Source organism: Symphalangus syndactylus, chromosome 6, assembly GCF_028878055.3.
Source record: "Symphalangus syndactylus isolate Jambi chromosome 6, NHGRI_mSymSyn1-v2.1_pri, whole genome shotgun sequence".
NCBI lineage: Eukaryota > Metazoa > Chordata > Mammalia > Primates > Hylobatidae > Symphalangus > Symphalangus syndactylus.
Window position 1 is genome coordinate 41127491 of NC_072428.2, and position 17162 is coordinate 41144652.

A 17162-nucleotide genomic window follows, 5' to 3' on the forward strand; every position below is an offset into this window, starting at 1 on the left:
CAGGCTCTAGGTCCTACTTACCTCCCTTCTTCTCTTTATTCCCATAGCCCCGAGGATGGTGACTTCTTCCTATGGTTTCTATCTCTGAACTACTCTTCTCTTTCGCTTTGTCACTACACTAATACTGATTTAGCCAACTCCTTTTATTAAATTATTTCTGTTAAAATTACTGAGGTAGTTCCTATTTTCCTGACTAGAGATTGACTAATAAAAAGCCAGCGTTTCCTATGCCCTACAAAGTACTATGTGATCTGTCTTCGCCTTCATCTACTCTCTGGCCTCATCCGCTATTTCTTTTCCCCATCGCTCACTCTAGACCCGACTACTGATTCACAGGACTTAACTGTTAAACCTCACCACAGGGATGCAGTATGTAGAACTCTTTATTGGACAAATAACTTAGTCTCTCCAACAAGTAAACAGCAAGGAGGAAAATAGATGAGGGAGGAACCTCTAATTTGTAAGAGCCTTAAATTAAAACTTATTATTAACCAGCAGCAATGTGAAGATTCAATTTGAGCCCTGGTTTCACATATATATAAATATATGTAAATTCTCCATCTTATCATTTATATTACATGATACATAGAGAATTTGAACCATGGCTGATATGTAATATTAAAGAATTTTAAAATTATTGTAAATTTATTTTAGTTGTTAAATGAAATTGTGATTATATTTTAAAAGCCCTTACCATTTGGAAATACATGATGAAATATTTATTTATGGATATATTGACATGATAATACACTGGAGGAAGGGATATAGATGATATACAGACATAACAACAGTGGCAACTGATCATTTTTGAAGCCAAGAAATGGATACAAAAAATTCATTATATTATGTTAAGACTAGGTTGTTTTTATGTTTAAAATTTGTTATGCATCTCCAAAATCTGAGGGTCTACCTTATCAGGCAGCTAGGCCAAAGAATGGCTCAAGAGTCTCTGAAAAACATTAGGAGCCACTGTTGAAAGGCACATAGTGCAGTGATTTCCACTGTAAGCCCTGGAACCCAATACCTGGGTCCACCACTATCTATCTGTGTGTGACCTTGGACTTCTCCCTGGCTCTGTTTCCTCAGAGGTGAAGGAACCTGATAATAGCATCTACTTCATGGTTTTGTCATGAAGATTAAACGAATTCACAGGTATAAAGCACTGTTTTAAAATAACATCTGGCCCATACATAGTAAGCACTCAAAAATATTTATTATCATCATCATCATCATTATTATTACATAGGAAAACAAGTTGTAATGCATCACCAAGGTTTTGAAACAAATGTACCCAAAATATGCTTTTAATCTTGATGAAGTTCACAAATGGCACAATATTGACATTTTCTTAAACAAATTATACAATCATGTTCTTAGATAACAAGGCACAGCATCACCATTACCATGTGTCCTCAGAGACCACAACAGGCAGTGATTTCATGTCCCCCTAAGGTTTGGCGGAGCTGCATGATCAACAGGATGGCTCTGAAAGAACCAGTTTGCTACCAGATAAGTCAATGAGAGACGCCATCACTTTTACTGGACATAGAACTAAATATAAAAATGATGTACAGCAAATATGGAATTAGCTTATTTTGCATTCAGTTTCATTCCTTTCAAGTGACAAAGGTGCCTTTTTTTCAGTATCTTAGGATGCAAACATGTATATCTTCCATGGGGCATTCTCACCAAGTTGTTGCCAACAGAAATTAATAGAAATGGTTAGTTCAGTTTCATGATAACCTGAGATTAGGGGAAAAAAAGAAGAGGAGGGAGAAGATGGGGAGGAGAAAGAAGAGAAAAAGGAAGAAGATGAAAAGGAGAAGAAAGAGAAAAAAAGAAGTAGAAGACAAGTCATGAATAATCACAATTATTACTGAAAAAATACTAATTTACAGAAGTGCTTCTTTAAACACCATTTATGAATTATGGATATGAGAGGTAAGCAGGCTTGTAAGGCAAATGAAGACTAAAATAATTCAACTGCATCTATTAATCTTGGGAGTAGGTTATGATTACAACTCATCCATCTGAATCTGTAGTCAAGGGTTGAGCCCTTTCTGAAACCAGCCTAATGAATGAAGACTGGCCCCGGTTAAGGTTTGCAGACCTCTCCCTTTCTGAATCCAGCAAGCTTTTTTTTCTTTCCATTTCCCTTATCAGAAAAATGACACTACATCTCTGATGTCAGAATGCCCTAACATCTGGCCCATACATAGTAAGCACTCAAAAATATTTATTATCATCATCATCATCATTATTATTACATAGGAAAACAAGTTGTAATGCATCACCAAGGTTTTGAAACAAATGTACCCAAAATATGCTTTTAATCTTGATGAAGTTCACAAATGGCACAGAATGCCCTAGCATTCTGACATCAAGCTAGGTTCTAGAAAGAACTCACTACCTCAGGAGGAAGAATGTAACTGGACAGAAGGAACCTAAAGAACCTACCAGAGCAGAGGTTTTCAAAATGTAGGTTTTAACTCCAAGTCCCTTCCCCCTCTCATTCCATAGGATAAGGGCAGTTACCTTCCTCCTGGAGTCATTCATCTGCTCAGGCTGGAATGTCCCTGCGGCGCCTGCCAAAGGCTTTGGAACCCACATTGGTAGGCACGAAGTTGCTCTTCACCATGCCCCCTGATCTGCTCAGCAAGCCTGCCAGCCGATGAGTCACACAGGTGGCAGTGTTGCAGGCTCTCTTCTGGGCAGTGGAGCTGATTTGCAAGATAGAGAAAGAAGAGAAGACCTGTGAGTGAAAAGCTGGGGGAGGAGCCCACCTCATGGGACCTTCATAAAGAGAACAGCAATGCTTCGACACACCACCTAACAGTAAGTGTTTCTCGAAAATGCAATTATAAAAGCTGTTAGGGGAAATGGCCTGGCAGTCTTCGCCAGGAGCTCTGCCCAAAGACCATCATGAAAAGAAAGAAGAAAAAACAATTCCAAGCCATGGGGCACAGTCTGAAACCCTGCATTTACCATTCAAGGAGGAAGTGGGCAACGAGGCCCAGACCCACCCCAAGATACACAAGGAGTATATAGAGACCATAGCCCAGCCACAAGCACCAACACTACCCTTTACCACAGGAAAATGAAATTCCCTAAAGTCTTCAGATGAAGCTCAGAGAACAGGGTTTGCAGCATCGTCTCTCAGAAGTACTTACCAGCTCCTTCACACACTGTTCTTGCTGCTTGAGCTGGGTCACAGAGATGACCCACCAAGCCCCATATCCAGCTACCCTGAAGCTAAGGCTACTTCTGAGCATAGGCACTGGATACCCTCAAGTCTTGGATGTGGACCAGAGCAATAAGCACTGCAGCTCAGTTCCTTTTAGAAAAATAGATTGATTCATCAAATGCCAAGGCATTAAGGATGTGCTTATTTTATCATGGTACATTTAGAAGCAGAAATTGGATGTCTCTGTCATAACACCCTCTACAGTCTCAAGAAGCTTCCCTTATTTTCTCTTATCTCTAACATGGTCAGTAAGTTCTGCTGCCTTCCCTTCCATCCTGAGGTCTTCAAAACATTCTCTGTCATAAGCAAAGATACCAACACCAGCATGAAGGCAAATCAGAGAGGAATCCACATGCATCAGGTTCATAAAGTGGAGCAAGAAGGGGAATCAGGAGAGGTGAGAGGAGTTCAGCTGCCATCTGGGGGACCCTGGAGTGGGGTAGTGGTCCCTCTGCAAGCCGCTGGCTATGTCCCTATTCTTGCCAGGAATTTCAGGCCCAAAGTTGATGCCAGGGAACATATGAAAGTTTTTCAGGTACTGCAAGTATGTGCCCTGCAGGCAGGTACTCAGATTACTACACTACTTAAATCTAGGACTGTTCAAGCTGCAAGGGCAGGACATGCCAGACAGTACCATGCACTACGAGCTGTCCCCATGGGCAGTCACTCAGAAGTTTGGACCAGGCAGGGGACATGTCGAGTGGGAGCAGGTGGGGCAGGCAGGAGGGCAGCTCACACACACTCCATTAGGAGAGGTGAGAGGGTCAGTGGGCCAGGGCAGTGTAGAGAAGGGCTGAATGGGGAAGGATGATCTTTTCTGGCATTCCCATGATGGTCAGTCCTTCATGCTCAACAGAGAGGTTCTCCGGGTGGATATAGGTGTGACACATGCCTCTGCCCAGCAGTGCTGGGACCAGGCCAGGGGTTGGTCTCTGCTCAGGCTCAACGTGCAAAAGGATGTGGGTCTGGGAAAGGGTGCTCTCCCTGGCCTCATGACAACACGCACATCTCCACAGAGCTTGCACATCTAAAGGCTCAAACCTACCTCAGACACTGCTCTGTCCCCACCCCCTGCAAGGGCTTCATCTTCACCTTGCAAATATGAAATGAAGGCTCCTTGCAGGTGCGAAAGAATGGCATGCACATGTGAAATTTCTAAAACTTTCTGAGATATTGGGTCTATCCCTGGCTTCACCCTTACCAGTCTTAACTCATCCAGTGCTAGAAGATCTCCCAGTACTGCAAGAGCAATTTCCACAGTGAACGATTCCACACCTCCCCATTTCATTTCCTATCAGTTTTCAGAAATTGAGTTTTTTCTATGTCTAGAAAAAGCTTCTAAATCTATGTCCTAACAGATTTCAGAAACGGAGCTTTTTATTGTGTCTAACCACACACAGTCCCTCCAGGTGCACTGGGACCTCTGTCTCCCTTGGAACTTGAGAAAGGGATCCTGCTGGACAAATCAGCCTGCTGGACCCCTTGCCAGTGTGTTCTCTCCTGCCTCTTGGGATCCACCTTCCTATGTATGCTGCGGGGAGAGGAGGCCCTGTGCTGGGCGCTTGGGGAACCTCACCTGGAGCCCTGTGTCTCCTGCTCCTGCTTCAGCTCACTGGCCTTCATCTGCACATAGTCCTGCACCAGTGCAGCCAGCAGGAGGCGCGCGTCCTCTTTACTGAGGGTGGCCGGGTCTGCGCTGCTCTCCAGGGCAGACCTGTGGAGGGGAAGCAAACTCATTGCAGGCTGTGAGCCCCTGCCTGCCCATCCCCAGGATAGGCAGCCAGGCTTCCTGGTCTCTGCTTCTTCCCCTGGGGATGTGGCCACCGCGACTCCCAGGGGACGGGCATGAGGCCAGGGTCCACCTGTGGGCACTGATTCACCAGGAGCCACGCGTGACTTCAGAGGCACAGAGCTGTCTGGTCCTAGGGGCAGTGGGAGCAGAAGGCGCCCCTGACTCCAGGCTGTCTCACCTGAATGGCGCCGCCTGGAGGCTGCCCGCCTGGTACAGGACCAAGATACTGAGAGCCAGGAAGGGGGAGAACTTCCGGAAACCCATGCCGCCTCTCTGTAAAGGAAGGATGACGTTACTACTGCACCAGCACAGATCTAGGTTCCAGTCCTGCCTCTGCCACAACCGCCATGTGACCTCAGGCAGGTTACTTCACCTGCCTGAGCCTCTGTTCCCTTCATTTGCAGGAAGGGCTGCTGTGAATCTCAAGAGATACATTGCAGTGAGTGAATGGCTTGATAGAGCGGAAAAAGGTGTCCTAGGGGAAGGGTGGAAAGAAAGGATGAATTTTGGTTCTGTTTTGTTGAAGGCCAGGGAGAAGCCACACGCGCCTGTGCACACAAACCGACACTTCTGCCCTGATTTATGCCGAAACCAGGCGTGGACGCACCTTGCTATAGACCTGCTCTCCCCTTCTCGCCTTCTCCTCTGCTGGGCTTCGCGCCAACGCATGCGAGGGGAAGGTGGGAAGGGTGGATTGGAAAGGAGCGCTCATTTCTCAGTCTCGGAACTGGGAAAATTTTTAACGTGCCAGTTACGGGTGTCTCAGGACTCGCCCGCAAAGCCAGCCCTCTGCCGGAGCGCATTATAGCAGCAGATGCTGGGCAGCAGCTCCGCGAGGTGAGCGCCCAGGGTTCTAGTCGGTTAAAAACACTGCCTCAGATCCGGACCGGAATCCCGGGAAGGCTCACCAGGAGGCGCCTCAGAGGAAAGCTCAGGGTTCCGACCTCCCGGGAACGAAACATGATCCCGAAGAACAAAGACGGCGCAGGGCGCTCCAGGACCCAACTTGGCAGAATCCTGCGCTCAGCCGGGCCCCAATGCCAGGGCTGCAGACCCGCCTACCTCGGCTCGCCGCGCTTCCAGCGCCCACGCTGAGCCACGGGGATGCCTGGGCTCCTCTCGCACTGGTAGGAGAAACTGCCAGGACAACCCTAACCGCTCGCCTTCTCCGGAGCCTGGAAGAGAGCTAGGACCACTGCTGTAAGGTAGGACCAGATGGCGGCGGAGAGGCAGACAGGCAGATGGAGCAAACTGGATGAACTAGTCGAAGAAGCAGGTTATTGGAGTGAGCGGAATGGGGAATGGGAAGTTCCTCACCTGGCGACTAGAGTTTCAGGGCAGCGCGAGCGACCGGTCGACCTGGGATGAACACCACGCCTGCTGTGGGCGCCTTCCCCGCGGAGACCCCGCTCTTATTACAGAGATAGCGGGAGGGGGGATCCCCACCAGCCCGCGCGGCCAATCCAAAGTGGCCAGGACTAGCCAATCAAAGGACCGACCGAGCTCCCATTGCGTCATAACTCACACTGCAGACACTGGTACTCTGGAGAGGAGGCAGTACGCCCCGCTGTCATTTTTTTCATTGAGGTCATTGCTTGGGAAGCTGGAGAGCCTGGGAGAGGACAGAGAGTTTTCAACTAACTAAGAGTCGGGACAAGTCGAGGAGAGTTTGGCGTCACCTACAGTGAGGGGCCAGAGCTTCTCTCACCTCCTTGGCTCCTAAACTCCTGCCTCGCACTCCCTCCTGTCACGCCAGTGAGGGACCCTAGTCCAGCCACCCGAACCCCCAGCGAGGTTGAGCAGTAGTCCTAGGTTCTAAAGGGACCACAACTGAAAGAGCCCACGGCAAGGAAGGAGTGGTGGGGGAGGGAAAAGGGGAGGGAGGGGTCCTCAAAATGTGATCTTTTTGGACCACCCGGGGTGCTTCTCTGGATATCCTCCGACCCCTCGAGCCCTGGCACCATAGGCACCCAAAGAAGGCTGTTTTGGTGCCAGTCTGGCAGGCAACCCTTCTCCACCTCACTCCTGTGGGATGGGCAGGAGTGGAAGAGAGGTTGGGGAGAGGGCTAAACTGACATAGCCTGCATACAAGGCTCAGTATCCACCTCCTCCCCCTTCCCCTGTATCCCCACATCCTCGACTGCAGGTCCAGCATCCCCCACCCCAAGCCAGGACCCTCCACTGCCACACCGAAGTTGGCTTACACAGCTGCCCTGTGACTCTGCCACCTGTTTGCCAAGCTGCCTGGCGGAGATGGTCTATGCCGGGGTCTCTATCTCTCTCGCTCCACACTCCTACCCCACTTCGCTGAAGCGCCTGAGAGCTGAGCGCGCTGGGGTCCAGCTGCCACCCACGGAGGGGAGCAGGTGCTGCAGCCCAAGAGTCAGTCTAAGAATTTCCACACAAGTTCCACTCGCGACTACAGACCAGCCGGTGCGCACATCATCACTCACATGGCAGGACCCCCACCACACGCTCTGCCTTCTGCATTCACAGACAGTCCAGCAGACAGCCAGCACTCACTGGAACAGATGCGCCCTCACCAGCTGCTCCCAAAAGGGCTCGCGCTCAGGAACCCAAACTAACCACACCCATACCCGAAAGCAACCCCGTGTGTTTCTGTTTCCAAAAACAGGCGTGTTTTATGCAAACGGGGGTATATACTGTCCCCCAAACATGCACACCGATACATGCACATCCAGGCACACAAACTCAGCCTACCCATTTTTTCTTAAGGAAAGCCAGGTTCTGGGAGTCGGCACTGCCAGCTCTTCTTGCTCCCGGGTTCCAGGAGAAGATCCCAGCTTTGGCAGAATAGGCTAGGAAGGAGCTGGGGGGAGGGGCAGTGGCAAGAAAGAAAGGGGCGCCTCTCACCACAGCCCCCAGCCCCGGGCCTCAGGTTCGCTCTTTGCCGCTTGGCAGCAGCGACCCTAAATAAGTATACGGGCGCCCACTGCACTCCTGGAGAGCAGTCGGGAAAACTTACTGGAGGCTGCCGGGCAGGAAGCAAAGCCAGAGGCTGGCGGAACCCCTGCAGGTGATGGCTCACTGTTTCTGCGGGTCAGAAAGAAGTTCAGGGGATATCTGTCTAGGCCCCCTGGGTCGTTTTCGTGTGGCAGGACCCAGCTGGTGGGACTAGAGTGTGTTGGCCTCCAGCACCCGTGCAATGGAAACTCCAGGTAACACCCATGAAGAATTGGGACCACTGACTCCAGTGACTGCTGCCCGGCCTGCAACTCAGGTGCGCAGAGTGCACTGAGGCAGGGTGACCTGCAGTCGCCCCCTCCCCTGGGAAGGCAGCCAGAACTGTTCTAGAAGTAGCTCCATCCTGTGGCAGACTCGAAGTAAGGCAGGAGGACTTCCAGGACCTTTGTAGTACTACACCAGGAACTGCAGCTCTCTAAGGAGTATTTCTATGTATGCGAAGGTTCTCTACGTCTAGACTGTTGGATGCACTTTTGTGTTTTTGGTTCTGCTTTGTTTTTTAATTTTTAATTTGTGTGGGTTCATACTAGATGTATATATTTATAGGGTTCATGAGATGTTTTGATACAAGCATACAATGTAATAATCACATCATGGAGAATGGGGTATTTGTCCCCTCAAGCATGTATCCTTTGTGTTACAAACAATCCAATTACACTGTTTTGGTTATTTTTAAATGTACAATTAAGTTATTATTGACTATAGTCACCCTGTTGTGCTAGCAAATGGTAAGTCTTATTCAACTTTTTTTGTACCCTTTAAACATTCCCATCTCCACCATCACCACCCATTACCCTTCCCAGCCTCTGATAACCATCTCTACTCTCTAGGTCCATGAGTTCAATTGTTTAGATTTTTAGATGTTGGGCTCACTTTTGGAAACAATGAGGGACACCAAGGTGGCCTTCACTTGGGAGCCCTTTTTCCCAAAGCCCTGCAATTCTAGGGGAGACTTCTGTGTCCCTCTCCCTGATTCCAGCCCAGATAAATGGCTGCCTAGTGAAAAGGCAAAATTGGGAGGTGCTACCTGCATGAGGGCTGTGCCCTCTGCCCCGCTTCTTCCTCGGCCACTACCACCCTCTCTGAGGTCTGGCAGAACTGGTAGCCCAGTAGTTCTGGGAAGCACCACCCTTCGCAGGGCCCTTGGGCCAGCCTGGCAGGAGAGGAAAGGACGTTGAGTAGGAGAGAATATCTGGAAGGCCCCAGACCTTGGAGCGGCGGGCTCCCCAGCCTGTCAATGTTATCAGTGGTGCACAAGGCCCAGGAAGCAAGTTGGGAGCTCAAGAGGAGTCACAATTGGTGTTTGGCCTCCCAAGAAGCCCAGAAATATTATCTGAAGGGAAATTTGAACCTTTGGAACTGGCACTCAACAGCTGGCACTATCTCCAAAGGCCAGGTCTGTGTCACTAGGACTTTTCTGAAATATTGGGACAGATGGCCATACTGCTATTGTTGCAGGAAGTCAGGGACCCTGAACGGAGGGACCAGCTGAAGCCATGGCAGAAGAACATAAATTGTGAATATTTCATGGACATTTATTAGTTCCCCAAATTAATACTTTTATAATTTCTTACACCTGTCTTTACTGCAATCTCTGAACATACATTTTGAAGATTTCATGGACATTTATCACTTCCCCAATCAATACTCTTGTGATTTCCTATGCCTGTCTTTAATCTCTTAATCCCGTCATCTTTATAAGCTGAGGATGTATGTCACCTCAGGACCCTGTGATGATTGCGTTAACTGCACAAATTGTTCATAAGCATGTGTGTTCAAACAATATGAAATCTGGGCACCTTGAAAAATGAACAGGATAACAGCAATGTTCGGGGAACGAGGGAGATAAGCATTAGGTCTGGCTGCCTGAGAGCCAGATGGAACAGAGCCATATTTCTCTTATTTCAAAAGCAAATAGGAGAAATATTGCTGAATTCCTTTTCTCAGCAAGGAACAGCCCTGAGGAAGAGAATGCATTCCCAGGGGAAGGTCTCTAAAATGGCCATTCTGGGAATGTCTGTCTTTTATGGTTGTAGATAAGGGATGAAATAAGCCTTGGTCTCCTGTAGTGTTCCCAGGCCTATTAGGACAAGGAAATTCCCACCTAGTAAATTTTTAGTCAGACTCATTGTCTGCTTTCAAACCCTGTCTTCTGATAAGATGTTATCAATGAAAATGCGTGCCCAAAACTTCATTAGCAATTTTAATTTCGCCCTGGTCCTGTGATCTTGCCCTGCCTCCATTTGCCTTGTAATATTTTATTACCTTGTGAAGCATGTGATCTCTGTGACCTACACCCTATTTGTACACTCCCTCCCCTTTGAAAATCACTAATAGGCTGGGCGCGGTGGCTCACGCTTGTAATCCCAGCACTTTGGGAGGCCGAGGCGGGCGGATCACGAGGTCAGGAGATCGAGACCACGGTGAAACCCCGTCTCTACTAAAAATACAAAAAATTAGCCGGGCGTGGTGGCAGGTGCCTGTAGTCCCAGCTACTTGGAGAGGCTGAGGCAGGAGAATGGCGTGAACCCGGGAGGCGGAGCTTGTAGTGAGCCGAGATCGCGCCACTGCACTCCAGCCTGGGCGACAGAGCGAGACTCCGTCTCAAAAAAAAAAAAAAAAGAAAAAAGAAAATCACTAATAAAAACTTGCTGGTTTTGCGGCTTGGGGGGCATCACGGAACCTGATGACATGTGATGTCTCCCCCAGATACCCAGCTTTAAAATTTCTCTTTTTTGTACTCTTTCCCTTTATTTCTCAGACCGTCCAACACTTAGGGAAATAGAAAAGAACCTATGTGAAATAACATTGAATTATCCGGGGTGGGCTCCCCCAAAATCTGGCCCACCAACATGGTTTTTTCTTTTTCCCAAGTGCATGTGGGAACCCGATTCCCTTTGGTAGGTGTGGAGAAATGTCATCGGTTTGGTACACAGAAACGCTTGTTCGACTCCCTGACGACTGGTGAGTAGTGTGTGTATGATCCAGGTTAACTATGGGTCACACAGAGTCTAAAAATTATACTTATCTCTTCTATATTAAACTCCTGTTAAAACAGGGAAGGGTTCGAGTGCCCATGGAAAATATGGTCACTCTACTCAGGGCAGTGGGAAAATACTGTCCTTGGTTTCCTGAAAAAGGAACCTTAGATGTAGACCTGTTAAAACAGGCAAAGGTTCGAGTGCCTATGGAAAATATGGTCACTCTATTCAGGGCGGTGGAAAAATACTCTCCTTGGTTTCCTGAAAAAGGAACCGTATATGTAAAAGTATAGGATCTTGTTGGTACAACATTCCAGGAACTGGTCTCAACAGAGAATTATGTTCCCGTCACTGTTTGGGATGATTGGGCCTTGGTACGTGCCATCCTAATACCTCCTCAACTTTCCTCTCCTGCACAGCTTTCATTATCTGATCAGCCTCTGCCTTTGCCTATTCCTCTCCCATATAATGATGCTGAGATTTCGTATCTAACTCTGGTGACTTTGGCTTAAATTTACCCCCTACTGATCTTCCTTCTTTTCATGAAGAGCAGGTACTTGAAGCTCCCAGCCATGACTCACACAGCCCGGGACCATAGATATGCTAAATCTTCTCTCTTCAAACCTCTGGCAGCAGCTAATGGCTCCAGGACCAACCTACAATTTACCTATAATTCTCCAGGTTCTCCCCCATCCACTGCAGCCCCTCACCCTCCTGTCATTTTGGTTCCTCAACTGGTCACTTTGCCATCCACCCGGCCTGCTTCTCTGTACCCTTCTTCACACATGGACGCCAGTAATCTTCTGCCTCTTCTGCTCCTTCAATGCCCCTTTCTCACATGTCATTCCGGTCTGTGTCATTATGTACCTCTCAATCTTACCTTTTTAAAAGAATTTAAGGATGCTTGTACTCAGTATGGTCCTACTTCTCCTTATGTTAAAATGGTATTACAAACTTTTTGTACAGAGGTCACTTTGCTTCCTTTAGACTAGGACCTTTTGGCAAAAAGCTGTTCTAACCCCATCTCAGCCTAGTGGGCAGAGAGGAGGCCCATCTACAGGCTCAGCTAAATCAGACTAATGGCGTTCTAGTTACTCAGGCTCAGCTCACAGGCTCCGATAGTTTCTCTGATACTTATGCCCAATTAGGCTTTGATGCTCTTACCACAAAACAAGTAACAAAGGTGTGTATGAGAGCTTGCAATAAATTATGCGCCCCAGGCCAAGCTCCTGTTTCTTTTACTACTGTTAAACAAGTTCAATTGCTTTTACTACCTAATATCATTTGAAACAAAGGAGATAAGACACATGGCCCTGGGATAGGCTCTGGAGAAAGCTGCTTATTGGATTAATGTAATTTCTAAACAATGGCCCACCTCCACCATACACATTCAAGTAAAAAAGTTTGAAGGCCTAGTAGATACTGGGGCTTAAATTAATATTCCACATAACTCTTATAGTGCTCCCAGTCAGCATATGATGGAAAACATGGGGTTTGTTCCTGGACTCAGTCTCGGTCCAAAACATGAAGGGATTACTAAACCCCTCCCTGTTACTGTAAAAGAAAACAGGGAGGGTTTAAGTTATCATTTTTAATGGTGGACACTGCCACGCCTCCTGATCCTATATCCCTTTACAATAGAAATCTGACACACCATTTGGATTCAGCAGTGGCCGCTTTCTAAAGAAAAACTGGAGGCTTTAACTCACTTGGTTTCTGAACAGTTACAACTTGGAAATGTGGAACCTTCTCTTTCCCCCGGAATTTTCCTGTGTTTCTAGTAAAAAAGAAATCAGGTAAGTGGCGGATGGTAACCGATTTAAGGGCCATTAATGCTGTAATTAAACCTATGGGGGCCGCCCAACCTGGCATGCCTGCCCCTGCTTTAATACCTAAAAATTGGCCTCTCATAGTTATTGATCTTAAAGATTGTTTTTTCATATTCCTTTACATAAATCAGATTGTGAAAAATTTGCTTTTACTGTACCATCTATCAATAATCAGGAGCCTGCAGCTTGTTATCAATGGAAAGTACTTCCTCAGGGAATGCTAAATAGCCCTACAATCTGCCAGCTTTATGTTGGGCAAGTGCTTTCAACAGTTCGAGCTCAGTTTCCCCAGGCCTATATGCTTCATTATATTGATTATATTTTAATTGCTGCCCCCACTGATAAAGAATTAATTGACTGTTATCAAATTTTGAGCCACCATGTTACAGAGGCTAGATTACACATCATTCAGGATAAAATTCAACAGACCACTCCTGTTCAATATTTAGGAATGGTGATCAATAGACAACATATTCAACCTCAAAAAGTTCAAATTAGAAGAGATTCTTTGAAAACTTAAAATGACTTCCAAAAACTTTTAGGTAACATTAATTATTTAAGACCTACTTTAGGTATTCCCACCTATGTGCTGTCTAACTTGTTTTCTACGCTGCGGGGAGATTCCAATCTCCACAGTCCCAGGACTTTGACTCCTGAGGCTTCACTAAACTGGAATTCGTAGAGGAAATAATCCAGACCACCCAGTTATCTAGAGTACAGCCATCTCAGCCTTTGCAGCTTCTAGTTTTCGCTTCATTGCATTCCCCTACTGGGCTAATAGTTCAACATAATGATTTAGTAGACTGGTACTTTCTTCCTCACTCTGTGTCAAAAACTTTGTCTGTTTATCTGGACCAAATGGCCATTTTAATTGGACAGGCATGGTGTAGAATACTTAAAATTTCTGGATTTGATCCAAATTTAATTGTAGTTCCTTTAAATAGGCTCAAAGTTCAAGCCGCCTTTCAACATTCCGTACTGTGGCAAATTCACTTGATTAATTTTATTGGTGTTATTGACAATCATTATCCAAAAAACAAACTGTTTGATTTTATAAAAATGACTTCTTGGGTGGTCCCTCGATTGACCAAAGATCAGCCCATTCCTGAGGCTGTTACAGCGTTCACTGATGGCTCCAGCAATGTAAATGCTGGTTATATAGGTCCTACAAACAAGCTTATTTCTACCCCTTATACCTCTGCTCAAAAGGCAGAGTTAAGTGCTGTTATTACTGCCCTACAAGATTTCCCCAAACCTTTAAATATTGTCTCTGATTCTACTTAACGTGAGAAAGAGGATATGCTTGTGTTTCACCAGGAGATCATCAAATGAAAACCACAGGGAAAAGACGTCCATGTCAGAGACCACCCTCAGACATGGTGAGATCTGTGACAACTCCTCAGAAGCTGGCACGCCAAATCAAAATTGGTCTGATTCAATCCTCCCTAATGGCAATGGAGACCCATCTAACTAATCTCACTTCTAATTATCTTTCTTTTTCTGCTTACAAACCTAAAAATCTCACCATTTCTGTTAGCCTAAAAATAACATCCCTCTGTTCTTCTCTTCTTCCTTCTGCACTGAATCTCACAATAGGTTTTATTTAATGATTCTCCTCCTTATACTTTCTGTCTCACTAGTTTCCTCTCACACTGATTTACCTGCTACACAGAATTATTCTTATTGGGCTTATGTGCCTTTTCCTCCACTTATTCGACCTCTCACCTGGATGGATGCTCCTGCAGAAATCTACACTAACAATAGTGTGTGGATGCCTGCAGCTACAGATGACCATTGCCCTGCTCAACCAGGAGAAGAAGGCACTGCATTTAATGTTACCATGAGTTATAAATACTGCCCTCTGTGCCTCAGACATGCACCTGGTTGTATCCATCTAGAAACTCAAGTCTGGGCTGCTTATCTTCTGGAGAGATCAGCTACAGAGGAACTGGGACATTTGGTCTCCAGCCTCTCCCTTTCTCCTTTAAAACAAATGAAAGGGGACAGTAATGGGAGATACCCCATACTTCCAATATAAACCTGCAGGAAAACCATGCCCTAAAAATTTTGAGGGCCCATCTAAAACTTAGTTTGAGAAGATTGTGTTAACTCACATGCAGTAATATTAAAAAATGACTCATATGGTTTAGTAATAGACTGGGCACCAAAGGGCTATTTAAAAAAAAATTGCTCCTCTGGCGGAAAGGAATGCCTGGGGGCTCATTATTTTATTTCTTATTGAGAGAACGAGAATCATCATTCTACTTTGCAGTTCGTTCTTTCCCTTAAAATGGGAAGATAAAGGCATTACCCCACCGAGACCTCATATGATACTCCCCATTCTGAGCTCAGAACATCCAGAACTTTGGAAATTGGCTATTGTGACTTTGGAAATTGGACTGTGAGTATGGGAAGGGGAAACTATTCTGTCTGTTGTCCCCAGTACCGTCCCTCTCCCTTGGTATCAATGTAGATCCAGACATTCCATTTTACTTACCTCCAACCTGACTGTTCCCATACAGAGTTGTGTTAAGCCTCCTTACATGCTGTTAGTGGGAAATATCAAAATTTGGACAAACAATCAAACTGTCCAATGCATTAATTGTCATTTATACACTTGTATTAACTCCTATTTTGACTCCAGGAAAAGTGTAATGTTGGTTCGAGTTCAAGAAGGAATCTGGATTCGGTAACTTTGCCCAGACCTTGGGAATTCTCCCCCTCAATACATTTAATTAATGAAGTATTACAGCAAATTATAAAAAGATCTAAGAGATTCGTTTTCACTTTAATTGCTGTGATCATGAGCCTAATTATAGTCACTGCACTGGCCACCACTGCCAGAATGGCGTTACACCAATCTATTCAAACAGCTGATGTTGTTAATGATTGGCAAGCCAATTCCACCCAAATGTGGAATTCTCAACAAAGCATTGATCAAAAATGGGCTGATCAAATTAATGATTTAAGACAGTCTGTTATTTGGCTTGGAGATTGGGTGGTGAGTCTCAAACATTGCATGCAAATGCAGTGCAATTGGAATACTTCAGATTTCTGTATCACCCCGTATTCCTATAAGTAGACTGATCCTTCATGGGAAATGGTCAAAGGACACCTTCTAGGTAGGGAAGATAATTTATCATTGGACATAACTAAATTAAAGAAACAAATTTTTGAAGCCTCTCAAGCTCATTTATCCATTGTGCCTGGAGCAGAGGCATTAGATCAGGTGACAGAAAATCTTTCTGGATTAAACCCCACAACTTGGATTAAGTCTATTGGGGGCTCGATTGTAGTAAATTTTGGAATTATGTTTCTCTGTTTAATTGGCTTGTCTTTAGTATGCCAGACCAGTCAAAGAATCCTGCGTCAAAATCGAGAGAACGAACAAGCCTTCATTGCCATGGCACATTTATATAAAAAGAAAGGGAGAGATATTGCAGGAAGTCAGGGACCCCGAATGGAGGGACCGGCTGAAGCCATGTCAGAAGAACATAAATTGTGAAGATTTTATAGACATTTATTAGTTCCCCAAATTAATACTTTTATAATTTCTTACACCTGTCTTTACTGCAATCTCTGAACATACATTTTGAAGATTTCATGGACATTTTTATCACTTCCCCAATCAATACTCTTGTGATTTCCTATGCCTGTCTTTAATCTCTTAATCCCATCATCTTTATAAGCTGAGGATGTATGTCACCTCAGGACCCTGTGACGATTGCGTTAACTGCACAAATTGTTCATAAGCATGTATGTTTAAACAATATGAAATCTGGGCACCTTGAGAAAAGAACAGGATAACAGCAATGTTCAGGGAACAAGGAAGATAACAATTAGGTATGGCTGCCTGAGAGCCAGGTGGAACAGAGCCATATTTCTCTTATTTCAAAAGCAAATAGGAGAAATATTGCTGAATTCCTTTTCTCAGCAAGGAACAGCCCTGAGGAAGAGAATGCATTCCCAGGGGTAGGTCTCTAACATGGCCATTCTGGGAATGTCTGTCTTTTATGGTTGTAGATAAGGGATGAAATAAGCCTCGGTCTCCCGTAGCATTCCCAGGCCTATTACGACGAGGAAATTCCCACCTAGTAAATTTTTAGTCAGACCGACTGCTTTCAAACCCTGTCTCCTGATAAGATGTTATCAATGACAATGCGTGCCCAAAACTTCATTAGCAATTTTAATTTCACCCTGGTCCTGTGATCTTGCCCTGCCTCCATTTGCCTTGTAATATTTTACTACCTTGTGAAGCATGTGATCTCTGTGACCCACACCCTATTGGTACACTCCCTCCCCTTTGAAAATCACTAATAAAAACTTGCTGG

At 45.7% G+C, this 17162-nt stretch overlaps 1 protein-coding gene and 1 long non-coding RNA gene across 2 annotated transcripts in view; one reads left to right on the top strand and one right to left on the bottom strand.

Annotated features, from left to right (window-relative positions):
- Window positions 1–1191: 1191 nt before the first annotated feature.
- CALCB (calcitonin related polypeptide beta) overlaps window positions 1192–17162 on the bottom strand; it is a 184808-nt gene continuing 168837 nt past the window's right edge. Inside the window, exons 4-7 of the mRNA XM_063641077.1 lie at window positions 5215–5309; window positions 4821–4958; window positions 2536–2720; window positions 1192–1743 (exon numbers count right to left, since the gene is read on the bottom strand). Of these exons, the coding sequence (XP_063497147.1) occupies window positions 2561–2720; window positions 4821–4958; window positions 5215–5309 (393 nt within the window). The 3' untranslated portion in view covers window positions 1192–1743; window positions 2536–2560. The remainder of the gene's footprint in view (window positions 1744–2535; window positions 2721–4820; window positions 4959–5214; window positions 5310–17162) is intronic.
- Window positions 2717–14638, top strand: LOC134736879 (uncharacterized). The gene is made up of 3 exons (XR_010121299.1): window positions 2717–3641; window positions 12644–12798; window positions 14149–14638. It is a non-coding gene; the product is annotated as an uncharacterized lncRNA (long non-coding RNA).